At 36.5% G+C, this 27,386-nt stretch overlaps 1 protein-coding gene across 2 annotated transcripts in view; it reads left to right on the top strand.

The window, feature by feature from the left end:
- The first annotated feature begins 717 nt into the window (after positions 1-717).
- FBXO25 (F-box protein 25) overlaps positions 718-27,386 on the top strand; it is a 31,305-nt gene continuing 4,636 nt past the window's right edge. The window contains exons 1-11 of one of the 2 annotated variants that reach the window (XM_085303221.1): positions 718-817; positions 1,995-2,041; positions 5,311-5,454; positions 9,303-9,406; positions 10,738-10,787; positions 12,302-12,394; positions 18,494-18,587; positions 19,327-19,511; positions 21,389-21,571; positions 24,076-24,219; positions 27,061-27,087. In XM_085303221.1, the coding sequence (XP_085159347.1) occupies positions 5,318-5,454; positions 9,303-9,406; positions 10,738-10,787; positions 12,302-12,394; positions 18,494-18,587; positions 19,327-19,511; positions 21,389-21,571; positions 24,076-24,219; positions 27,061-27,087 (1,017 nt within the window). In that variant the 5' untranslated portion in view covers positions 718-817; positions 1,995-2,041; positions 5,311-5,317. The remainder of the gene's footprint in view (positions 818-1,994; positions 2,042-5,310; positions 5,455-9,302; positions 9,407-10,737; positions 10,788-12,301; positions 12,395-18,493; positions 18,588-19,326; positions 19,512-21,388; positions 21,572-24,075; positions 24,220-27,060; positions 27,088-27,386) is intronic. The other variant, XM_085303222.1, reaches the window with a different exon arrangement.

The raw sequence follows: 27,386 nt of genomic DNA, 5'->3' as shown, positions 1-27,386 counted from the left end.
AGCAGAGTGTACAAGGTCAGTTGGGGTGRATGAGCAGGCTAACGCACCTTGTTTGGAAGTGATAGGTGGATGGGCTGGTTGCACTTAAACYRCTGTATGGGGAAGTAACAGCAGCAAAAGGGGTGTGGAAGAGGAGCTGATGGGTCCAGGGACTGAGGTGGTGAGGATTTGGGAGGTCAAGGGCAGTGTGGGGCAGGTGAGAGGGGATGAGGGGATTGCAGGCAGTGTGGAGTAGGTGTGAGGGGTCAGGGGTGAGAAGCAGTGAAGGGTGGCTGTGATGGCTGAGGGTCAGAGGTTGTGGAGGGGGTGGAAATCGGTGGTGGTGTGGGGCAGGTTTGAGGGGAGCTGTAGGCAGTGGGAGGGTAAGTGGTAGTGTAGGGCAGATGTGAGGAGTGGAGCAGGCCGGGGGCGGCAAGGCAGTGTGAGGGACTGGGTGTCAGAGGCAGTGTTAGATGGCTGTGATGGCTAGGGTCAGAGGTGATGAGGGGGTAAGTGTGGAGTGGGGTGGATGTGAGAGCTGGCAGGGGGGACTGGTGGTGTGGTGCAGGTGTGAGACCCATAGTTGTGGGGGTGGGGGTGATAGAGATCTGGCCATGTAGGGCAGATTTGAAGTCAGAGCTCCTTGACAGAGCAAGGATTGGGACAGCAGCAGGTTTCAGGGGAGAARCAGAGGGTACAAAGTTCAGTTGGGGTGAATGAGCAGGCTAACRCACCTTGTTTGGAAGTGAAAGTTGGATGGGCTGGTTGCACTTAAACTGCTGTATGGGGAAGTAACAGCAGGAAAAAGGGTGTGGAAGAGGAGCTGATGAGTCCAGCAGTGAAACACTGTGTGGGACATATGTGAGCAGCTGGGCTTGAAAGGCGGTGTGTTGTAGATGTAAGGTCTGGTGGGCAGAGGCAGTGTGGGGTGGATGTGAGGGGTGTGGGGTGGGGTGGGCATCAGAGGCAGTGTGGGAAGTATGTGAGAGGTAGGGGAAGTCAGAGTCAGTGAGGGGCAGGCGTGAGATACGGAGAGACTGAAGTGGTACAGGATGGGTGTGAGGGCCAAAGGAGCTGAGGCAGTGTGAGGTGAGTTTGAGGGACCGGGGGTCACAGTTAGTATGGAGTGCATGTGAGGGCCAGGGGCGCTGAGGTGTGGGGCTGGAGGGAGGTGGATCTGGAGTAAATAGCAGAGGCCTGYGGGGCTTGGGCTTTTGGACTGAGTGTAGGGCAGAATGTGCCTGCAGCACTCAGTGCTGCAGTAGTTTCAGACTAGTATTATGGGTAAATGGCACTAAAGGGAGTGGGTGTGAGGGCAAGGGTGAATGGGGCTGGGGAGCTTGACTGGAAGAGTAGAATTTGGGAGTATCAGCTGTATGCACAAGGATGGGGGAGTTTGGAGAAGCTAGAAYTGGGACATCAGGTAGTAGAAGGGAAGAAGCAGAGCATACAAATTTCATTGGGGATGATTGAGCAGGCTAACTCACCTTGTTGGTGAGTGAAAATTGGATGGGCTGGYTTATAACTGCTCTATAGGGACTTAACAGCTGAAATGGGGGAAGATGAGAAGCTAAGGAGCTGATGCTTGTGATCTTGCAGAAGTCTGAGGTTTGATTTGAAATGGTCACTTAATATGAAGAAATGTATGGGACAGGAAGTGTGGAATCAGTCTCTGATTTCTGACTCATAGTGGTTGACTGGGTTAGCTTCAGGAAGACGAGTAAGCTCCTTGTAGTGTGAGTGTAAAGGAGCAATTTCTGTTGAAAACAGAAATGCTAAAAGGATTTTGGTAGCAGGGTAAGGGCAGAGATGAGGATGCTCTTGGAATATTAGGGGGGAAAGAGAAGCTTATTCCCAGTGTGTTGGCAGCAGTCTTGATGGTGATCAACAGAAGGGATTTGGATCTGAATTATACATTCCTAAGTGTCTGAGAGATCTTTCCCAGTAAAGAGGCACAGAAACAGGCTGTCTTGCTGCAATTTTGAATGTTACTATAGTGGTGTTTACTTTTGTAGTGAGTTACCCACCTCACTGAAAGCAGAGCTGCCTTGGAAGTGCAGGGGTGAGTATAGCAGTTACTGTAACTTCAAACTGTAGTAAGGCTGACATATACAGTCCTCCTCTTCTGTACTGCTTGCTGGTGATTCTTGTTTACTCAGTGTTTTTTTGTTTTGTTTTTCTTTTTTTGGTGCTCTTCTGAGAAGAAGGTGTGTGATGCAAAATAAAGAGCCCTGTTCTTCTGAAGTACAGGCAAAGTCATTTTGAGTAGTAGAGTAGTAAAGAACCCTATTGCATTCTCCCCAAAATCCAAGTGTAGTCAAACTTGTATTGTGGTAAAAGTCTGAACACAGCAAACACGTACTGAATATATGCCTAGATAAAATGTGCAGAAACTGTTGGAAGCCAGCTGTGGTCTGGAAGCCAACAGCTGTAAGCATTGAATTAGTGGCACGCTGTTCTGGGAAGCAAAGAGTGAGTAGAGGCATAGCAAAACCACAAATGTCCAAGCAGACATAGTCCATGATCACTTGCTTTGAGATGCGCATATAGGAAAGTGATTTAGAATACCGTGCAGTTTCTTAAAATTTGGTCCCTTCTGCACTCCTAAAAACTTAACAGTGATCAACTACAAATAGGCTTTGCTAAAGGAAGTGAGAAGCAATGCTCTTTTTTTTTTTTTCCCTAATTGTGTGTGGGCTGTTACTAAATGAATACTTCTACAATTCTGACTCCATGAGCTACAATTTTTGAGCGTGTATAAGAGTCCTTTATGTGGATTTTCCACTCGTGGGATGCACTCCTAGCTTGTGCAATAATGAAACTATATATTAGGCTAAGAATATCTGTTTTGGGGGAGGGGGAGAAATAGGTTGACGTGTACCAACCTTACATAGTTATAGACTCTCTGCAATCTTCCACAAATGCTTAAGTAGTTTTGAATAAGTTATGTTATAGTGTGTGATTTTTCTAATACCTTTTTAAGAGAAGAAAATAAAAGCTGTGCTCAGCACATCATTAACTTGAATCATTGATGTCTTTTTAGGTGCTTTTTGTTTTTAGTAGGTATTTCTAGGATTTCTGGAAGAGCATCAGTCTGTGTTGACACTTGCTGAGATTATTATTCTTAAAAGCTTAATGCATTTTTTCATGTGAGGGATGATACAAAAACCTTATTCTRTGTTGAGAACTTGCCATGAAAGATGATCAGTGTTTTCAGGTCATCTTAAAGATCTGAAAGGTAATTGGGTTTATGGCATTTAAGTATTGAAACATATCATTTTAACACCAATGCAGTTCTGCAGAAGAAAGTTTATATATCGCACTTAAACTGATTGCCATGTATCCCAAGACCAGTGTGTTTTTTCCAAGAATTCAAGAATTCATAAAGCATACAAAGCACCTTATTCTGTAACAGTATTATGATGAGCTTTTGGACTTCTGATGCTTCCACCTACTTGAGCAAAATATTTCAAGTTTTCTTAGGTGCTTTCAGAAAGGTTTTATTTATATTTATCTTCATTTGCTAACGATATACCTGTGTTACCTTGCTGCAAGTATATCATCTCAGTGTTTTTTACTTGTTTTTCCCAACCGTTCTTGATCATTTTAGGTATTCTTGAAGTGTTTTTAATCTCTTTTTTTTTTTAAGTTTATCTATTCAGCCTCTAATGGTTGCTACGGTTCTGAATTCTTTCAAGTTCCTGACTTTCTTGCACCAAGTGCACCTGAAATAGTACTTTTTCTGGTCAGCAGTTCTGATACAGAAATGGGTTGTGAGCTCTATATATCTAGATATAGTTCAAAAAAATTCTTTTACGTTCTAAAACTATATATTTTTGACTTGATGTCTGCTGTTTTCCTAGTTTCTTTTAATGGCTTAGAAATATTTGACATAAAGTGTATTTATCTTGGAGGGATTAAGATACTCTAACCTATGTTATTCTGAAACACATGCACAAGCAACATGCATATTTAAACATATGCATCATAAAAATAAGAGGCCTTATTTTAAGCCTAAATGAGAGACATTTTAAACAGTTTTGAGCAAAACATGTTTTGGTTCATACTTGTTAGGAAGGAATAAAAAACTGGAAGTCCAGATAAGCTGCAAGTAGAGACTTTGTGGTTGGAGAAAAAGGAAAATATGCTAAATGCTACAAATGATTGCTCTTGGGTGTAGAGGAGGGCAGTTATGAATAGCAAGGGGACTTTCCTCAGTGCTGAGGCTAAACAATGCACTTCCAGATTTTTTTTAATAAACCTGACTCATGTAATATGTCTGTCTTCAGGCTTATGCTTTTGTTTCTTCTCCTGTTCTAACTAATGTATCAAGCAGATTCTGATCAGGAGTACAAATGGATGAATCAATTCATACAGTTGTGTTTGACTAATACTTTTGCAAGGGGAAAGAAAGGTTAGAAATGCGGTTACCAGGCACAGAACTATTGATGTTCTATTGATCTGTTTTAGCATGTATTTCAAATGTGATAGCACTAGTTCTTTCTGTTTACAGCTTGCACATGAAATCCCTATTTAAAATAAGGAGAAACATGTATATAACAAATGAGAAAAATAGGGTAAGAGGTAGTAAGATAAGATTCTTTAAAGTGTAGAAAACTTTTCTTGAAATTCTTAGAGTTCATATGTGTCAGATGTGAACCTCCATTTCAGGAAGGGATAGTGGAATGCTGAATGGTATATCTGTTATGACTTGCATGTCTTTGTAGGTATTTGTAGGTAGACATTCAACCATTGACTTTTTATTACAGTCTCCATTTGTCCAGGATATCTAGTTAATAGCTCATTTTAGGAGGTGACCCTCAACAATTGAAAAATATTTGGAGAAATGAAGCTTCTCTTACTGGGAATTCATCGTATTACAGTGTAGTGCTATGTCAGTATTTAGAACTCTTATAGAATTGATAAAAGGAGTAACATGGACTTGTGCTTAATAAACTTCTTGACAGTCATTTGTTTCTCGTATCTCAGAATTGATAATCTGCTTGTATTCTATGTAGTCTGCTCTGACTTGATCAACCTTACTCTTTTCTGTATCATCCCTCTCCTGGATTACTGTGACACTTTTCTTTGTTTTCTGAAGAGCTAGGAATCCTACTGTTATCTGCTAAAGGGGTGAGAAGAATGATGTTACAGAATCAAAGAAGTCCTTAGGAAACTATTGAATCTGTTTCTTAGCAGAATGCTCTACAGAGAGCTTTCCTCAATGTAACTGTAATTTTACACTGAAACAGAGAACACTGAAATAATGACAAGATGTTCTGCAGCTTTTGTAAATAATCACTGTGCGAACAATCTTCTTGCTGCTTATAGAGAAACCATGCCGTTTTTGGGCCAAGACTGGAGATCCCCTGGATGGAGATGGGTTAAAACAGAAGATGGATGGAAACGTTGTGAACCCTTCAGTCCTGCACTTGAGGATGGGAATAGTCAGCTTAGTGACATCAGTCACACAGTGTAAGTTCCAAAGGGCGATTATCTTGGGTGATAGTTGATGGGAAGGCAAAAATAGACTTAATTTGCATTCAGACTGGAAATGTTGTATTACATGATCTTGTTGGCACATGTAAGAAACATACAAAAACAAGTGTGTACTTTATTTAACTAGTTAACTAGGCAGGTAGGATACTCCTCTGGAGACTGTTTACCTCTCACCCTAAACTGTGCACAGAAATTGCATATTTACATCCTGTATTTTATGTCTTTAAWAAATAAATAAATAAATAAAGTACTATTAAAAGATAAATGTGATATAAGTTTCAAATGCAAAAGGCCTACTGAAGTTTGTGTTAATACTCTAACACATATGACTGTATGTGCTCATGTAGAACAGGTGAGAAATAAATTAGTTTGAGACTGAAGTAAAATAGTACTTGTGGTGAATATCCATCTACTGGTGATACGATTTTGTCCAAACAAATTCCTACTTGGTTTCTTTGCCAAAAAGTAATTCTCAGGGAGATAGTATTCTTGGTTATAAATTCCAGCTTAATAGTTTTGTAATGAGAAAGGGAGTGTTCAGTGTTCTTGCTGTTAGTCCAGTAGAATATCAGGCAATTTTTTTTTCTCCTAGTCTTCAAGTACTGGCGTTGTCTTTCCAGAGATTGATATCTTTCCAAAAATAGCTATTTTAAATCTAAGTCTTGAAGTTCAAGATAAGAACATTAGACTAAGTTTAAGGGGCTGGTCATGAAATACCCTGAAGAAAGTTTTCATGAAATCTGAGGTGGCCCATGACTTGAATTTCTTAGCTAGTTTTAGTTTTTTTTTCAGAATCCCAAACTTGGGTACCACTGTGGTCTTGAGCAGACACCTTCATCTGTAATGATCTTACAGTTCCCCATTTTCATCCTACAGGTCTCCTACTTACCTAAGCCAAACCATACCACATCAATTCTATGCTCTGTACCTTTCCCTAATTTTATTCAGCTTCTACCTATTCACTTAAAAATAGATAGTGTCTATTTAAACTGCAGAATCGAAGTTGGTACTTATTGGTATAGTGGCACTGCTTTGGAGAAGTTTTACTACAGTCTGAGAACTTTGGTTCTATCAGTTGCTTGCATTTTGCTGTTAAACTTTTTGCTGTTGATACTTATTTACACAATAACATAGATTAAATTAGATTGGAAAGCGTTCTGGAGGTTGACTGGTCCAAACTCCCACTCAAAGCAGAGCCAACTGAAAGGCTGTGAAAGGCCTTGGTCAGATGAGTTTTCTATATCTTTAGAGAGCGACTCCACAGCCTCTCTTGGCTCCTGTTCAAAGTTTTGTTACCTTTGCTGTAATTCTCCATTCTTCCCCCTTCCCCCNAATCCACTAGAAGATTTTCTGTTGTGGCTTGTGTCCATTGCCTCCTGTCTTAGTGACAGGAACATACCACCACGAGCAGTCTAGCTATGTTTTCTTTATACCCTCCCATTAGAGTTAAAGACAGTGACAACATCCCCTCCTCCTGTCGTCCTTCAGCTTTCTCTTAAGACTGAACAGACTCAGTTCTCTCATCCTCGTGTATCGTGCTCCTACACTTAATCATCTTTATCTTCTTGCTTGACTTATTCCAGCACGTGAATACCCTTTTTCATATTGGGGAGCCAAAACTGGACACTCTCTAGTCCAGATGAAGGGTCTCAAGTGACAACTTGAAGGTGATAATCATGTCTTTTAGCCTGCTGGTTTTGCTTGTGTTAATACAGCCCAGAATACATCTGACTTTCTTCAATGCTAGGGACCACTGCTGATCGTGTTCAGTTTGTTGTCCACCAGYATCTGTGGCGCCTTTTCTGCAAAGCTGTTTCCTATCCCATCTATGCCCAACCTGTACTAGTACATGAAATTACTGCATCACAGGTGCAGGACTTCGTGTTGAAATAGAGTAACATACTGTGTTTTGCTGACTAGTTGTGCTGTATCATCCTAGACCATTTGGAAGCAAATATCTATGTTTATGGAACAGACAGCTCAGCTTAGGATATCTATTCATGTGATGTAGTGCTGAATGAAAATGAGGAAATGTAGAACAGCTTTTTTTTTTTGTGGGAGAAGTATGTAGTAAGCAATATGTAAATACTTTTCTGTGTGGTTGGTGGTTTGACTGTTCTTTGAACATGCTGTGTAAAGGGATGAGAGTGAGCACAAATCTGGTGGTTCTGACAGGTTTTTTAATTTCACTGGTTAAAATAAGATGCTGTGTTCACAGAAATATTCTTAAATTATACTAAAGATAGCGTATGGGTATTGTGGTTCAGAGAGCACTGAGGACAGTTTATTGCATACAAAGAAATTCAAGCTGCGTAGCTGACTGAAAAATTCACTTTACTGTTGCTTCTATTCTGATCTGTGAGAGAAGGTACAGACAGAATTGCTTGGCAAATTTTGTCTGACAACAAAGCTGTTACCTTCAGTTGAGCTTTGAGATCAGAGGTCTAGCTGCATTTTTCAGAATTTAAACTGGGTAATTCAGATGAAACAACATTTTGAGTTTTCTCAATTTGTGGATCTTCAACCTGAGCTAGCTTTTTTCTGATTACAGCAATTTTAAAAATACTTTTTGCACAGCATGTGGTCATCCTTTTGAGCAGATTGTTCAGGACCTGAAAATTTTAACTATACAAATTAGTAACAATAGACTTTACTATTTAATGTATGCCATCTAATGCCTAGATGCAAGTTATTTTTAAATGCACCCAGTTTGAAAACATTCAGCTATTTCTGGAGTAATTTAAGTTTAACTTGACAGTGATAAATAGATTCACCTGGAAAATTTCAGATTTTTCTTAAAAGTGAATGGTAGTGTGTGGGAAAAGGCTTATATACAATTTTCTTGTCAAAGAATGAAATAAAAGGGAGACAAAATAGTTTAAGCTTCAGCTCCACGTAAGTAAATTCTGCTTATTTGCACAGTACTGTTGCCTTTATATGAAGAAAGATTTCCCTTATCTTTGTGCTAGAAAAATGGACACCTATCCTTATCTGTATTGCTATTCCTTATCTTAATTATAATGAATTATAATTATCTGCACAGATGGAAAGTAAAACCATAATTAAACTGCAGAGTTTTATGTAGCACAAGCAGATTTTCTAATGTGAGTTTTAGAAAGGTCAGTTTATCCAACAACCTTTTTTTATATTGCTATTCTGTATAACTCTCTTTGTCTAGTTAGATAGCTGACTGTCAAATAGCTGATCCTGCCTGTGAGAGAAGGGAGATGGATTGCATGATTCTTGATGGTTCTACCAATAACTGGTAAAACAGTATGATAATTCCTAAATTATGTACAGGGTTGTGATTAAGGTATTTATTTAAAATAGTCATACATTTATCCAAAATAAGAACTTGTCCATAAGTTGACAGTAGTAAAAAGAGATGTCTTTATCATTGTTGGCTGCCTATCTAGAAAAGTATGTTCAATAATTTCATACTCGTTTTCACCCATATGTGCTGCAGAGCTTCACAAGGCTTGGACAATTTCAAATAGTGCTTTTAATACACAAGACCTCTGCAGACAGCTAGTTGTCCAACTAGTGTTGTCTCCTCAGTAATCCTTCCCATGACTTAAAGTATTTTTCTAATAGCTATTTTGTATGTGTTTACTTTTAACAAAAAGTTCAAAACTGCTGGCAAGAAAAGAGCAAGACATCTTCTCCCTTAAGATAGGTAMTGATACAGACCTTCAGGTAGAGGAACATCTTTTAAAATACAACTTTTCCAACTGGCAGACTTTTTTTTTAATGCAGGGAGTTAAAAGCTGTGTGCAGTTTAAATATTTAATCCCTGTTGTTTTAATTAAATATTTTYATTTCAGCATCTTAGCTGGTGATGAAGAAGAAACATATAGTACTGAAGACTGTGAATTTGCAACCAAGAAAAGGAAAAAAGATCACTGTAGGAACAACACAAATCCACAGTGTAAGTCTGGTTTGTTTTCACTTGTTTTAGACTTTCTCAAGTTCAACAAAATTAAATATAAATATAATGGCCATTCACATATGGAGCAGTCCTCTGATTTGTGTCTACTTCTCATGTATAACTTTGCCAGTACAGAAGTGATCTACCTTAACTGAACTATGGCATTGATCGTTATTACTTGATTTTCAGAGATCAAAGATAGCTCGTTTAAGATTTGTGATACCCAAGTAACAAATGTTTTCTGATACTGACCTTTTTTTTTTTTGTTTTGTGGATTCATCTTAGATGAAATTCTTGTGGATGCTTATGGAAGCTTCTGCTTCAGCAGTTTTATTTTTGGTTAACTCAAATTCTGATTATTGAAGTAGCTCTGGAATCACTTCAGAAGTAAATATCTTCTGTCATAATGCCTATCGATTTTGGTAAAATTATTGATACCAAATTTCTTCAAGAATATTTCCTTAATTTTTTAAACTGAATTAGCAAAGCTATTTGTGTTAATTCTTATTGTTGAAGGAGTAAGTGTCCTTTAGGCTGTAAATATATCCATGACAGTGAGTAAACTTCTTGAAGTAGAGAATTCAGCAAAGAGGGAAAAAAAAAAAAAAAAAAAAAAAAAAACTTCACAAGCTTCTTTTTGAGTTTCTAATACTTTTGACTTTCCGTATTTGTACCTTCCAGAACTGCAACAGAGATAATCTTGGGGAAAACTGTAAGCTTCTTCAGTCTTGGCTGGGCTTGAGTGGTTATATGTAAGAGCAGAGTTTCATTTGTTAACATATCCAGATATATAAAAGTGAAAGGTCTGTGTAATTGCTTTTATTAGTCTTATATGGTTGATTGTGTAAGCACATTCTGCAGCATCCAGAAATGATTGGAACAACCTGATATAGATCAGCCACCTTTGTAAAAGAAAATAGACTAGAAAGGTAGACTCTTCAGGAATAAAAATGTTACTCATTTCTATACCCTTTTGTGTTAGGTGATGAGGAATCTTTTTTGACTGAAAAGGAGTTCTGCGAGAGAAATGGGTTTTGGTACCCAGTCAACAGAAATTGTATTAGAGATGCCAGTTGTATCCCTGCTCCTGAGTGTCTAATTTATAAATTTATTTAACTTAGTTGCCTTCAGCGTCGATTTTCTTTTTAAAAGTACATCTCTCCTGAAAATTTGTAACTATTTCTTTTGGACTTTGTAAACTTTCTCTATTAAAACTATTCTAATAGCTTTTCTCTTGTGGAGCAATTTATTGAGGATGGTCCATTTTCTTCAATTAATTTCTGGAAGACATTATCTAAAATGAAAGTTAATTGTGTTTATTTTTAATTTAGGTTTTTATCGTGAAAAATGGATTTATGTTCATAAGGAGAGCACCAGAGAAGTAAGTCTTGCATGCTGTGGGCCAAATTCTGTATTCCTTATGCTGCTTAATTGATGGATAGCACATATAAATAAACGTGTTTGTGCTATGTCTTCACAGAAATTATATTCAGATCAATTTTCACTGATAGTGTGTGTTCACATGTTGATAGTAAGGCCTTCAAACAACCTGYGCATATTTTTTTTTTTCTGGCAAAAATGTGTGCTAATACAAGCCAAGCTAATGTGCCCAATATGCCTTGTTTTTATCTTTATTGAAGCTCTTTACTGTATTGGAAAAAAATTTTAATGCATCTGTCACACTGTATTCAGTGTTCTGTCCCAACTCTTACTCTGTGCTAATACGTACCATGTAGTCACGTTGTTCAGATGCTGTATTCACTGCAGTGCTTGACAGCAGCCTKTCAGAGGCAGAAAGGAAGAGTCTTCGTTTAAACCAAATATTAGTGGGTTTTTTGACTGACAGATGATTAACTGACCAGATGAGAATTTCTAGTGACAACAATGGCAGGAAAACTTGCTGTTTCAAGGAGCCCTGGAATTCATTTGCGCTCTTACTGAATTAAAGATGTTTAGTGTTACTCAGAAAGGGACAAAAGGCAAATCAGCAGTAAGTTCTGTTTTCAAGTTTTCTTCACAAAAAATTTGGCTTGATAAGGCTTTTAAGCATGGCTTTAGCAGTATGGCTTTAGCAGTAGTTTAGTCAGGGAATAGCCATAATTGTTTAAATTTCAACAAAAGTTTTTGTCCACAAGTGTTACTTCTCARTACTGTCAGTAAGCAGAGTCATGCATGTTGTGAAGTGTGCAGCATGCCTGGATCTCAGCATTATTAACTGGGTGAATAAGCAGTCTTGAATTTAGTTAGTAACTGATAATAAGCAATAGTACCACCAATCTGCATAATGAATTGTTAATTTTCTGCTGTCCCATTGTGGTACCTTCAGGATAAACCTTCTTCAGGCTACAGAAAGGAATGCTAAGTTGTACTGCCATCCTTGCCCCATTGCAGTTCGTGGAGGAAATCCGTATAGGAATAAAACTGAAATAATTATGTTATTTTTTACTTTGGGACCGATAAGCCATATGAGCAAGATCACCTTCACTAGCTTTAGAAACTAGCCTCTTTTTATTTGCTCCAGGGAGATCACTGTGGTAGTCTCATGTGTGGCTTAGTGGCTTTTTATTTACTTGCCATTTCCATTCAAGAACATTCTCTGAAACTTCTACTTTTCTCCTCATGATACCTGTGCAGAAGCACCAAAAGACAATGCTATTCTTCATTTTCCTGGTAACTAAGAAAAATTGTGTTTAAAGCTCTAATACTCAAAATACATTCTTCAGAACAGATGCACTACACTGCCAGGGAATGTGGTATATGTATACTTCAATTACATGCCAAAAGTGCTTTCCTGAATGTAAACCTTCACATTTGTTGGATTTTTTTGTTGTCAATTTTATCCTAGTTTGTTTTCCTTATGCTTTGTGTTTAAAGTGTGTTTATTCTCCTTCTCAGAGACATGGCTATTGCACCTTGGGAGAAGCTTTTAATCGCTTAGATTTTTCAAGTGCAATTCAGGACATCAGAAGGTTCAATTATGTGGTCAAAGTAAGCTTCTTCTATATATGTGTGTATGTGTATGTATATATATTTCAAAAATACATTTGCTGATATGTATACATAAAAGTAAGTTTTGCACTGAACACTTGGTGACTTGCAACTGCCTAAATATCCTATTTTGTATAATTTTATACTGCATGAAATAACTAGGCTTTTCCTTTAAACTGAGTAGTTTTTCTTTGAAAACTGATTGTATTGTGTTGCAAAAGTCTATCTTGAAAAGGATAGTGATAGCCAGTACTCTCTTCTGATGTATTTACAGGCAAGCATAGATCATGGTTTGCTTATTCCACCTTTTGGGTGGTGAACCCTCTCTTTAGAGGCAAAATCATTCCTGTACAGCCAAAAATAGCTGTATTTTTGTATGTCTTAATGTACTTAAGTACTTAAAATAGCAATTTCCAGAATGGTTTGTGTAAATATGCAGCAGTACTTGTTAAAACAGTTGTGTGACTCACCACAGTCCTTTTGTGTAATGAATCTCTGACAAGATATATAGGCATTTACCTCTTAACTTTCCTTAGAATTTATTTTTGGAAGATTTTTCTTTTTTTTAAAGAAAAAAAAAAAAAAGACTGGAAAAGCTAGAGAGTCTCAAGTTTTATTTCAAGTTGCCTTGTACAAATAATGCAGTAATATGAAGTTTCTAGAAATAATTTATTTTAATGTCATGATTCTTCCTTCATGGCAAGTCCCTTTTCCATATATTAGTTAGCTTCTCTAAGGTTAGATCTTTTTTTTTAAAGCATATAAGGTGACAATTAAGTGCGTGAAACCTGTAGATGCTAGACAGTAGTCCCATCTACCTGTTTTCCACAACTGCCTAACGCTCTAGTTTAGGGAGACATATAATGCCATGCCTTAATATTCTAGGTGCCTAACCAGCTGCACACACACAATTACCTGTTCTGGGAGATACTTGCCTGTTTTCAGCACTGACTGTTCTGTGCTCTGACTTCAGTAAAGTGTCTGTGCCCTGTCTCCTGAAGGAGCTCAAAACACTAGATGGCCTCAGGACTACAGCTCAGTTCAGTGTTGAGGGTGCTCTGTACCCTCTGTTGCACACTCTGATGTGGTTGGATTGTGGCCAGAAAATGAAGAGACACAAAACAATTAATTGAAAAAGAATATCAGCAGACCACCTTTGCTAAGCCATGGGGTATTTGGAGAGAACATGCATTTTTCCATTTTTGTAAAGCTGAGTTTCCCGGTTAGTGGTTAGGATACTTGCCTGTTCTATTTCCCCTGCAAATTTTTTGGTAAGTATGTGCATTGTGTTTTAGACCATTGAACTTTGCCTCTGCTCTGAATGTAGCATTAATAACTCTGATCAAGACCTTTTCAGTCTCAAAGGGAAGAAAAAAAAATCTAAAGAATGCATTTCATGTTATAAATGGAGTCACCCAAACTCCCAAGATACTGGTCTCTATTCCCACCTAGGTGGGAGGGTAACTTGCTGTAGATGCCATTGCTCGAATGTTAAACTCAGGTAGAATGAATCCAGGATGATAATTCTAGATGTTGTTTTAGATGGTGCAGTGCCTAAGCTGGTTTGCTCAAAACAATAGCTCGAAACATACTGCAAAGTCTAAAATAAGTGCATTGATCAGTTTATTTCTGTTTACTGAAGAATGTAAAATGACTGACTTAGGCAGACTTGAGCAGTAATTCAAGTAATGGTAGACTAYAGGAAATTAGATGTGGATTTAGAGCAGACAGATTTCCAAAATTTTTCAGCATTCTAGAATAAATTTAAAATCTTTAATTTTAGAACTGTTTTAGGATTGCATTACAAGAAAATTTAGTATCTTTTGGGTTGTGTCACCTCAGAGGAATTGATGCAGTTTTTCCATCAGCAGATACAAAGTGTATGTCCAAGAACTCTGAAAGTTTCTCAGACATGCTTAGTTTGGATGACAGCTGCTCTACAAGATTTCACAGGAATAAAATTTGCTTAAAAAGAGGATATTTACGGAGTTAGTCATCTCCATTTTGCAAATTGGTTGAAGTAATTAGGAACAATGACAATGTATTTTTTGGTTTTGAACACCCTTAATTTTAAAAGGAATAGGGATTACTGCTGAAAGTCCTATTATGACTGTTTTCTGTTGTTTATAAAGTGCAATAGAATATAATTTGAGTCATTAGCAAAGTTGGTAGCATAATCTATATTTGTTACATTATTTTGAGATTTGTGTTTTTTCACTGCTGCGTAAGCCTGCCAGAATTTATTTATTTATTCYAAACTGGATGGGTTATTGAACTCATGAGATGGAATTGAGGGGAAAAAAGATTTTATGATCTCCATGTGTTTTGTGCAACAACTTTGAAAAACTGTGGAAATATCTATGTTAAACCACATGATAAAGATGTATTATTGCTTGTACTCCAACCACATGATGAAGGCCTATTATTGCTCTACCTCTCTTGTTAGTCCTCCTGAAAGGAAAACAGTGCTGCTACTGTAAAAATTCTAGCCATGCTGGTAAACCTGTTGCCATCAGTGTGATGCTACATTGTGGAATTACTGCTTTTTTCGGTTAATTTTTCTATCCTTATTTTAAGCGAGCAAGCAGACTAAACTTGAATGCCTGCAGTATTGTATTTTTCATCTTTTAAGTGTTTGTCTTGCAACCTTAATGTCCTGTTGATATTGCATACAGTAATTTACTTGTAATTCCAAAGATACTTAACAGGTTCTAACAAAAAAAAGTTGCATAAAATGCATAATTTGCGTTACTGTCTTTCATCAAGTGGCTGGAAGCCAAAGAAAAGGTAGGACTAGAGGGTAGGTTGTCATTGAGATGTGTTGAACATTCAGTACTAGTTCCATTCTTAGTATATACTATAGTTTTGGAAAAGCTGAGGTGGGGTTACAGCATTTTCCAGTTGCAAAAAATGAGAAACTAAATGTAAATATTGCCCTAGACTTCTGTTATGTGATGAGAAATAGGCCCTGCCAAAGTGTATCTCRTCTTATCTCAGCTAAAGCTGACACCTGAGATATGACAAACTTAATTCTGGCCTAATAGTAGTTTTTTCTCTACTGATTATAGAGAGCTGAAGATAACTAGTTCAAATGTAGACATCTCCAAAGTAGATGCCTTAAGATCAAGGAAATGAATCCTTCCACAGTAGGAGTGGTACTACAACAGTTGGTAAATCAAACCAACTGTCAATAAATGTGAAGTAATGTATGATGGAGGAGGAAAAAAAAAATCACCCTGGCATCAATGAGAGGTGGTAAATCAACTTTGACAACTCAAACAGATGTTGAGTTTGTGAATATTAAATTGCTAGTACAAATCAGTAATTTGGCTTTGTTTGAGATAGTGTCATACCATTTAGAGATGGGTATTTGAGAACAAAGGGATTTTTGAAAGGAGGTGATAAGAATCAAAAGCTGAATGGGAGAACGGAGCTGAATTACTTTTTTTTTTTTTAAAAAAAAAAAGATCCCTAAGATTTCTCATCCTAGGGATTGCTAAGCAAGGGATTGATAAAATTATACAGAATAGTGAGACTGAGAGGAAGAATAGCTTCAGGTCTTCCTTGCTTCCTAATAGAAATATAGGGAGGGTTAAGAGCAACCTTTAATCACTGACAAATTCATAAACCAAAAATTCATTTCAAACAATATGCAGATAAATTTTAGGACTTGTTGCTTTGAGAAAGTGATGATACCACAAATGTAATAATCTAACACATAAGTTTGGATATTAGGAGTATGTGAAGCTGCAACAGATCTTAGAAGGGATATTTAATCCATTATGTCAGGTTTTAAGCCAGTTTGCGACTGTGATATCTAGTAAAACAGGCAGGTCACCCCATCCTAATCTGCCTTATGCAAATTCTTATTTCCTCCCCTGAATTACCCGGTGGTGGTGGTGGTGRTTTATGTTGATCTCATTTGAGCCAGTGTGGTAGTTCCTGTTTCTTCTCTAAGAATATCTTTAATATGCATGAACATAGTGATTATTTTTCTGTATTGTTTTGCTTCTTGCATTTAAGACTGCATCAAGAAGAGTTTTCTTTTTAAATGCTAAGCTCTGCTGAATAGCTCTTCTTGGGTGACAGTCTGTCAGGATGATCTGTTTTGATTCTTCAGCTGCCTAAACCTTCCTACTGTTTTGAAGGTCAGTGCAGGTGTCCACCCAAGACCCTATTAGCCTCAGTGGTAGGAGGAGGTTAGGATCAACTCTTTTTCTGTGCTTGTTCATTTTGTAAGATAGTAATTCCTCCTTAGCTGTTAAGTTAAACAGTAGATGCACTGAGTTTGATGTGGACAGCCTTTTTTAGAAGATGTTTACGTTTGACTAAACTGATCCACTCGAGGTTATAATCTCCCGTTCATTTAGACAGCATGATGAGCAGTAGCTTTGCATGTATCTGTAAACTTGAACTCAAGTTGTCAGAGCTTAGTACTCATACACCTGCTAGAATTATTCAGTCTTCATCCTTGTACATCAGCCTTTTCTGAAATTTAAATTTTCATTAAAGCCAGCCAGGTGGAATTTATTTCTTTGGTTTAATCTTCAGCTGTAAACACAGACCTGAATGGCAAGTCCTTAAAATTAGTCAAGAGAAACATATACTTGCTTGGATTGGCAAATGGCCAGAGACTTCTAGGTGTGCTCTAAATTATTGTTAAACTAAAAGTCTTTGAAAATGCCAAGAAAGGGGCCTCAAATCATTAACAGATTATTTGTATTTAAATGTCATGAGAAGTATTTCCTCCTGTTGTGACACATGCTTTGTCAAGGATCTTACAGAGAAGCTAGAAGGAGCGTTGTTAAATCAAGGGGAGAACAGGTGTGTTCTCTTCCTCCAAAGGAAAATTAATGTTGAATATAGTGACAAATCAGTGCTTCAGAAATGAAGATGCAAAATAATTTTTGGCAGGCTTCATCTTTGTTCACGCTCTGTGCCAATATTTGATGTTCTCCTACAAAGCATGGCTCTGCAGGTTAGCCTTTAGAGCACTCTGTAGAGAATTCTAATTGCTGCTTTCCCTTTTTGATGCACTGTGAATTTTTGTTTCTAACTCAGTGTTATAAATTACAATTCTAGATGTAGATGCCATACTTTTAAACATTGCAATACTGTTTTAACAGCTAAATCTCCTTCATATTTGGTACTTGGAGACCATTTCTTGTTGAAGAGGTAGTAACCCTTGTCAGCTGCAAAACTAAACTTTAAAAGTGAAGGTGTAAGAATAGAAGGGGGCACTTCTAGTGGTTAATGCTTGACATTCGTGTGCAGCAAGGTCTTAAACTGTTTGGTTGCTTTCCTGTAGACCATTCCCCCTTTTCTCACAACTCTCTTCACAGTGGTTCCAGAGAAACCTATGGACAGTTGGGGAGCCTTACTGTATAGTTAAGAGAAAGTTACTGATGCATATTATAGAAATAAAGAGCTTTATTTTAGATCTTTAGTATCATTTATTTTCTGAAATCATTTTTATGACTGTGTCAGTTTTGAGTGCCACTAATATAGCATAGCTTGTAGTACTGCTTTATATTATACTGTTCACTATTAGATTAATGTGATTTCCTCCACCTGGGAGTTGAAGGTAGTAATACAGAAGTTAATTTTCAGTTTAGATAAAATATGGCAGCTCCTCATCATGAGCAGTGGACTAAGTCTGTCGTTCCTGTGTTTGACTATGATAGCGTCACTCAAATTGGTAGTCTCGCAGTTGGTATTAGTTCAGTGTGATGACTTCTGCCATAACATCTGTCAGGGGAATCAGGAACTAGCTACATAAAACACCATGTTCCTACCTGTGAGCTTCCAAAACAAATTTCCTATGTTGTTTCATTGTAGCTGACAAAGGTTGGTTGCCACATGTTCCACTATGAAGATGAACTTAATACTTGCATAATATTTTGAAAATGTATGTCTCTTTATGGCTTAGTCATGAAATACCAATGGGAATGCTTAGTTTTTGGCATTTGTCTTGTTTCGTTTGCGTAACTCTGTAGCTAGATTTTAATAAAATTATAGTGCTGTAGGTGAATGTAAGTAATTACTGTGCGTGTGTGGAAATCCTTTACTATTGTTCTGTCTTCTAATTCTTTATCCTAGCTTTTGCAGTTAATTGCAAAATCACAGTTAACTTCACTAAGTGGTGCAGCACAGAAGAACTACTTTAACATTTTGGACAAAATTGTGCGGAAGGGTAAGACTAAGATTTTGTTCTCTGCTTGTTCAGATTTCATTTTTGTGATTAGRTAGTCTGTTGTTTTGGAGAGTGGGAGGAGGGAGGGATTGTTAGTCTTATTTCTTTACATCGTAAGACGAAATAATAGCATATTTAATTAGTGAAGGGTCTAATGCTTCACATCCAGTTCTAATTGTTTTGTCTTGACTCATCATCGTGATTCATCAATCATGTCTGTTGAAACGGATTTGTGAAGTCAAATGAAAAAATTCTATTCAGAAGCTATTAACTACTATTAATTTTACTCCATTAAGTAACATTAAAAACTTAGATGAAACAACTGCAAGATTAGTAATGTGATTATTTTTCAATCTGCATAATGTACTAAAATGTAGAAGTACATAACTGCCTTTTACATATAAAAGCTATTATATAATAATGTTGACAAACCATTTAGTGTGGTAACCACAGTAAGTGCAGATGTAGTATTGTCAGTTTTGAACAGAGGAAATCTCATGAATTGTTATTCAGCATTAAGTTTATTAAATGCATAACATTAACGCAATTTCACAGGCAGAATTTATATTTTATTATTGATCTTGCACAGAAGAGTATCAGTGAATATCATCATGGGGATTAGGGCAGTTGTTTGCACACAAAGAATGGTCCTGTCTCTAATTAGTTCAGCTAAAATAATGTTGATTAGCTTGGGTTAGCTGTATTAGAAATCAAAATTGTATTTTTTTTAATTTTCCAGTCCTGGAAGACCAATATAATCCACGATTAATCAAAGATCTTCTACAGGATCTGAGTTCTACTCTCTGTATACTGATTAGGGGAGTAGGAAAATCTGTTCTGGTTGGGAACATCAATATTTGGATTTGTCGATTAGAAACTATCCTTGTGTGGCAACAACAGCTAAAAAACCTTCAGATGAACAAGGTATGTTGTTAAATAATGCTAATAAAGTAATAAGGGAGAGAAGTATTTGAAATTTTCTTCATTTGCAAATCGGAAACCGATGTTTAACATTCATCTATTACTTGATTTCAATATTTTTGGAGAAGTAATATGGAATTAATAAGATAAAGTTAAATTTATTTTCTAATATTTTAATAGCCCTCTTCTAATGAGGGTTGCTACAGTGCCTATGCTGCTAGGTCCTGACAGATGTTACAGATGCAGGTTTATTACCCAAACAAATTTCAAAATAAGTTTGTCTTATTTTATGTTTTTAATCTCTGATACCAAAATAAATGTTCGCTTACAATATACAAATATACAAAATAGAAATACAAATCTGAAATTTTAAACATAGACCAAGAATACATAACTAAACTATTCTAAGTAGCAATTTTGCAGCTTTACATGTTAGCAGAGTTGCTTTTTGTGGAGAAAGATAATGACTTTAGCATCTGGTCTTTGATCATGCAACTTTTTTTTTTTTTAAAACATATGGTATGCATTGCTCCAGGCTGTTATAGTGGAAACTTCTGAAGATAAGCAGAGATTTTTAAGGCTTCTAACCTGTCTGGAGTAGTCCTGGAAGAGGAAATGCTGCAAGATACTGCTTCCAGTAAAGTGATGAAACTGTTTTATCAGTTTGCTTTCAGCTATGAAATTTTGAAGTTGTCCTGGTTGTTTTTGCTAGGTATCTGAATAAAATGGCTAGTGTTGGAAAAAGTAGCATGGGTCCTGATCTCAGTGACTTTCATATGCCAAGCAACCACATGTACAGTTTTGAGAAACTGTAGTTGCAGCATTTGTTTCTTTCCACTGTTAACTTCTGAGTTGCTTTATGTTGGTTGAARTAACTGGTGAGAAATCATCCATCTGTAGTGTTCATGTGTTCCTGAACAGAATGATAATCCCAGAGATGTTTATAACCCATAACATTTTGGGAAGTCTAATCTGTGAGTGAGATAAATGGGAATGATGAAGTAAACTCACATAAGCTAGAGCCTGCTAGTACAGCTGCTGAGCTACCATTAAAGACTGTAGCTCTTTGTGGCCGGGCAGCTCTGCGAGCTGGGCTGTCATCCCCCACCAGCTCTGTAGGGCCAGATGCCACTTGCCCGCATAGGCTCAAGGGGAAAATTGTCTTTGTTCTCCTTGGCAAAGAAGCCCTTAGGTTCAGTCATTTGAGTTGTGCTGTGTATTTTACTCCATTAACAAGAACTTTTAAAAAAGGTGTGTACTCTTACAGAAAAYGTTTTCAGTGCTCTGATCCATCACCTCCTGCACAGTTGCTTATTTATGCCAGGTGTAACTATCTCTAGATTTGAGAAATGATCTTAACTTCTTCTGCCTCTGATTTTGATAACATTTTCRTTCTGTACTTCCACTGTTCAATCCTGTGTTTTGTGCTATATCCCTCTCAAAAGAAAAACTGATGCATGCACTGGTTTGAATCAAAATTGAGAAACTTGTTATCCTATAAATTATAATAAAGCTAAGAACTGATTATTTGTAGTGAAATAAGTTACAGTTRGGGTTTTAGCACATTTCTCTGAAAGTAGGGGTGAAAAATATTTCAAAATTTAAATATTTTGATAGATTTTAGAGTTTTAATGCTGGGAAAGCTCTAAGTTGCAGTGCTATAGTCATTAACTCTTTCTGTACCTGTAGTCATCTAAGTTTTCAACATTACTACTTACAGAAAAATGGCAGCCAAATAATCAAAGAAACAGTTAAATGGATATTACTCAATGCATTTGTACAAATGAAACTAAAATGTCAGATATTTCTGAAGAAAAATCTTTTTTATACTTTATATTGGCAAGTCTACATAGTTAAAAGTCTTCAACTCTTACTTTCAGCAAGTCAACAACGGCCTTACGCTTAGTGATCTACCTCTGCATATGCTGAATAACATCTTATACAGATTATCTGATGGCTGGGACATTGTTACTTTAGGTCAAGTGACCCCAACTTTATATATGCTCAGTGAAGACAGACAGTTGTGGAAAAAACTTTGCCAATACCATTTTGCAGAAAAGCAGGTAATCACTTGCATAAATCTGGCTCTCTGTTGTCTGTTATGCAAATAACGAACTGTGAACACCCTCTGTTTTTGAGATAATGTGACAATGTGGCAATAGTGAAAATGGTCTGAGATMTTTGTTTTGTTTTTTGGCATGGTTCATACTGAAAATTACGCTCAACASTTCTGTGAGTTTAAGATAACTTTATCTGAATGTTTCCTCACATTAATTTAAAGAAGTCTGATCTTGCCTTTAACTACACAATCCCTCATAAGGGTAGCAGAGAGGACCTCTAAGGTGTTATTTTTTAGTACCTAAAATAGAATTTATTTACCTTTGCTAATCAAGCTAGATAGATTTATGTAAACTTTTAAACTACATGAACAGTCTAGTGAATGGAAATGGCCTCTATTTTCAGTAGCCTTAAAGTTGGCCAAAAATAGATCTTCCAAAAAATGAATACAGCAGATGGTTCTGATATTGAAATTAAGAACAATGAGGGAAATGGGACTCTTCTGTTACTTYCTTATAGCAAAGATCCAGTTTGTCTATGAAGGCATCCAGAATTGTCTTCATTTCCAGCAAGAGTGTATGTTGGGACAAAATCAGACTAGCTGAAAAAGTCATAGAAATAGAAGTTAGCATATTAGAACTGGAAGAACAACTTTAAAAGCTAGTACATTCAAGATAGCAGCATGTGAAAATATTTCTTCCTAAATCTGACATGTTGAAGTGGTAAGTTTGGTAGCTAGCACATTAAGTATTAGTATAAAAGGGGAATGTAAGGGGAGAAGCAATTAACTTGTGTGCAGTTGACCCAAATAAGAATTTTGATAAAATGAAAGGCTTTAGAATGAACTTAAAGTATGTATGGAGTCAAAGGCAAACTAAGAAACCTTCATTGCAGTTTGTGATTTTTTTTTTCCCCAAAGTAGATCCTATCTGACTTTATATATATATGAAACTAAGACACTTCTCAGGAATATAACCTTAACTGAATTCGTACATGACACTAAGGAGAAAACACTTGGAAAAACTTTACAGGCAGTTTTGCTGATTAAGTCTGTAGACTTATTTCTGATTCGRCCAAGAACGTGCAATTTATACTCATAAGCACTGAGGAGAATAGACTCTGTGGGTGATGTGATTATTCAATAGCCATGTAAATACAGCATATATTAAAATTATTTGTTACTCCATCTTGCTGAGATATAATAAATTCTCTATAGTAATGTAATGAAAAAAGGCTAAGATAGTTTTCTTTTTGTGTACTGTTTCTCCTTAGGATGTGATTGAGGGGTGGAGGTGGTGGGGAGGAACAAGCAATGAAAGAGGRAGGAGAGACAGCCTAGACAGCAAGTGAGAATATAAGAAGGTTTGAGCTTAATACAGCAGTTGAATGGATTATGAGCATAGATGAAGTAAGGGCTTCTGAATTGTGACCAAACTGGTTGGAGAGGAAGGTATTATACTAAGGTAATGCCAGGAAAAAGGTCACCTGAGCATTTAGCTAGACCTATGAACCAGTCCTGTGTCCTATAAAGAACAGTTCTACAGTATTGCCAATGTGTTCCTAAATGTTCACATTTAATTTCTTAAGCTATTAACAATATAAATAAAATCATTGAATTTGATTATGGAAAAGAAATCTAATCTTTTCTGTTTAGAAGTGTGCTACCTTAGTAAGCTACGGAAGAGTGTTAGGTTATTTTTCCTGTCTTCTGCAGTATATTTGTTGAGCTACTGAAACCAACTAGAAAAAACATTTTTATCTTGAGCACTCTTGGAAAAAATGAGCTTTACATGGGGAAGTTACTATGAAACAAAAGTGTAGCATACATCCAAAAGGCTGTGCTGTTCTCCCCAGTGGCAACTTTCTGTATGAAGAAAGCCTTCAATATATTAAGATTAATCCACAYTCAAAGTAGAATGAGATGTGTTATAAATACAAGCTTCATAAATCTTGTCTCTGTGTTAAGCTGGTTAGAAGTARCTATTGCGCACCAGCTGCTCTTCACATGCAAATATGTGCTCAAGAAGTATGTTAGTCAATTGTTTATTGCTGCACTTCTAAAAAGGTAAGTAAACRTGAAAGAATTATGTATCTTCTTTTAAACTGAAAGACAAAGCATTATTTAAATGCATAGTTACTGCCTTAACAGAAACATTAGTTGTAATGCTTAATTGTGCTTATCTTATTCCTGGATTTTTAAAAGTATAAAATGAATTATTTTGCTAAATATTGTTATATAAGCTAGCATCAACTATAATCAGAATCATTTCACGACAGTGGAGTTATCAGCTGTGTATGGCCTATTTTTCTTGGCAAATCTTCACTCTCTTTTTACTAGTACCTTTTTGCATCTGGATCTCTGATGTTGTTCTTCAGAGATGTATGTGTCAGACTATTGATTTCAAAGAGTTCTGGTTATAAAATTTCAGTTTAACTACCTGTGTTTTTCATTCATTTGCTGATTTGACTTGATCTTTAACTATGTTAAAGGAAGATATTTTATATCCAGTTTTGTAGGCATTTGATTCTATCAGAAAAAGGTCATGTTGACTGGAAGCTGATGTACTTTGCACTTCAGAAATACTATCCAATAAAGGAACAGTATGGGGACACTCTGCATTTCTGTCGACACTGTAGTATTCTGTTTTGGAAGGTAAGAGCTTTGAAACAGATAATTAGAAATCAGTGCACACAATCAGCTACTGATGATTATCTGAAAGGGAAAAATATTAAGGTGTCATGTCAGTTTTCTCATGTGAAATATGATTGGACAACTGATCTGCAAGTTTAAATAATATGTGAAACTTCCAGATAAAGCTAGTGTTAAATTCCAAATTGTTCTTTGTTTAACATTTTTATCTCTTAATATCTGATAACTGTAATACTTAGAATTGCAAGGACTGCTAACCCATGGAAGGAATTGCAGCTTTTTGTCTTCTCTCTTTAATATTAGAGTCGTAAGGAACRTGTATGAAGTTAGCCATTTTATGAAATCCCTTTTCTAATGAAGGCATGCCAGTCAACAGAAGTTTCTAATGAAATGTATTTTTTATAGTCTGCTCCTATCACGTTAGAGGTTTGGGATAATGGGTGAAATTCCTTCAAAAGTATTTTATGTTTATTTTGATGTCTACTATGAAGCATGTTCTCTTACACGATGATTTTTATTTTTGTAGGGCATTTTCTGTTTAACTCATGTGAACTCATAGTCCTGTTTTGACTGTATTTGTTGCACCATAATCTAGCCTTCTTGTCAGATCTCTTTCATACCTCAAAGATCAGATATGAGTAATGCCAAGTGGAAAATAAAATCAAGAAATGTTTGAGAAATCTTGAAAAATACATACCTTCCTAATCACAGAAATGACTTGTTCTCATGCCTTCTTTCTACAATTTTAAGAATTGCATCAAGCCAACAATGCCAGTGCAAGGCTTTCTTCTATTCCATCTAAAAAACTAGGGTGTTTAGCAGAATTAKCTAGCCTTCACGAAAACAGCATGATCCCTAATGATGTTATTTTAAACTTGAGTATCCTTGATATTGCAGGAGCTCTTTGAGGTATTAGTATATTTTATAGCAGTAAATTAATAATAGGAAAGCAAGTAATCAATTTCTCCTTTTGAAAAACCCAGACATTTGCTGAAGAACCTRTGTCAAGAATTACAGTGAAATAAGTCTTGTAAATGTTGCCTATTATTTAGGGTAAGGTTTTTCTCTTTTAAAAAGAAATGTTAAAGGTAAAGCATACAGCTTGTGTGACAGAGGGGGAGGGGAAAGGAGTTTGTCAAATTTGGGTCTTCTGTGTTAAGGCTCTGTGGKGTGAAGTGATAAGGCTTTTTGCAGTGCTTTTCTCATTCTGATCTTGCTATAACTGTGATATAAAGTGTAGCAATTGCAGTATTAGGAATGATTAAATAGTATTTGAAATTTAGTGTTTGTTGTCTGTCAGTGGCCCAGAGGAGGTRTTATAGTGCACTCTAATCAAGCGTACAGATAACACTGTATTGGAAGGAGTATTCAATACCCTTGAGGGCAGGGCTGCAGTGTAGAGGGGCCTAGACARGCTGGAGGAATGGGCTGATGGAAACTTCATGAATGAGCATGAATTCAAAGTCCTATACTTGATAAGGAAGAGTAACAGGCAATACTACAGGCTTCRGAGCAGCCTATTTTTCAAAGTGTATTCAAAAGAACTTGGAAAAAATGGGCTCCCTACACTTCATTGCACTTGCTTTTATTCCAGCTAACAAACAAAGCAAAACATTGGAATAGATAGAGAGGGAAGAAGTACTTYAGTGACCAGGGCATGGAGGAGACTAACAGAGGTTAATTTCTTTCAACTTAGCCTTATTAAGGCCAAGAAGGAACCTCACTGTTCACYGTAAATTCCAAATAAATGTGAGACTACAGAGAAATTAAACCTAAGGTATAGTCTTCGTGCAGATAGGTTGTATAAACTACCTGTGGGGTAAACTTGTGCTGAGAGTTCAGAGTTTCCAAGAATCAAAGTAGCTTTGTGGCTGTTCTAGAACCTTGCATACGTCTCACTAGTTASAAGATGAATTTTCATTGTTTATGAAATAGATAGTGTGATGTAGTTGCCAGTGGCAAGAGAGGGCTAGATTTGACCTGAGAAATCCTTTCAGTTCAGAATTTTGTCCTTTTAAAGGAAGACTTGAATAAAAGGGGAATGAAGACTTGTGAAGTGAATTAGTGAACAGCTGAAGTAGGGAAACCATTTTTCATTTTTCAGTCTGTTATAGTAATCTTAGTATTACTTTTAACAAGTCTTCAAATCTTCACTCAAGCAGCATTTGAGGCATTTCTCTTGGTTGTGTCTATTTAAAACCTTTGACCATAGTAATATTAAATATAATAGGAAGGAGATTCCTAAATTCATCATAGGAACTACAATGATATAACAGAATAGCTTGTATCCTTCTGTATTAAGGAGTGACTGTAAACAAAACTTCTCATATCAAATGACCCCTATCTTWGAGATGTTTTAATAAAGTATTTGTCCACACTGAAAGTGAGCAAAATATGTATTTTATCAGTAATGTAAAAACAATGACATCTAATATTAACTGATGATGCTTGTGTGAATGCTTTTGATGTATCCTAACTCTTCTGTTCCACTAGGGAATGTTACCATTGTGGACAATTCTATTTTTCTTACTTAGCTAACTGAATCAAATAATTCAGTTATCTGAGATGGACATAGAAAACAATTTGAATAACTTTATTTCAAGATCCAGAGCTTTATGTAATATGATAATTGTTTCACATATGTGATATGCTCCACACTCAGTTTTAGTCTTACCAGAGTTTGTGATGGTTTTAGTTTTCCAACTGACTGATTTGCTGCAAAAGTACTTCATGCTAAATGTTTTATAAAAGACTGTTCCAAGTGGCACATAGTTTAATAAACCTTAACCTTGCTTCTTTTACTTTATGGCTCTCCTTCCTGCTTCTTTCTTCATGATCTCAAAGGACTACCATCTTGCTTTGTTACTCAAGGTATTTCAYGTGTGTCTCATCTCTGATTTCATTGCTGACTGTTCTGTAATGTCAAAGTGAACAATGYGTTCACTTCTAATTGTTTAAGTTTTTCATATCAGTTTAGCAACAGGAATGGTTTGTTCCTCATGACCCAGTCAGATAAYTTAGTGGTGAATTTCTGTCTTGGTTTTCCTTCATTTTTGTTTTTGTTGTTATTGAAGTGTTCCCTGTTAATGCTTTTGAAACTAGGGACCRTAATTCAGTGTCTTACAAAAACAGGTGCAGGTGTCAGTGAAACGGAATTCACCAAGGAAGAG

The sequence above is a fragment of the Rhea americana genome, unplaced genomic scaffold (genome assembly GCF_003343005.1).
Source record: "Rhea americana isolate MKP2758 unplaced genomic scaffold, rheAme1 scaffold_199, whole genome shotgun sequence".
Lineage (NCBI taxonomy): Eukaryota > Metazoa > Chordata > Aves > Rheiformes > Rheidae > Rhea > Rhea americana.
The sequence above is the reverse complement of the archived record's forward strand: the minus strand, read 5'-3'. Positions and strand labels throughout refer to the sequence as shown.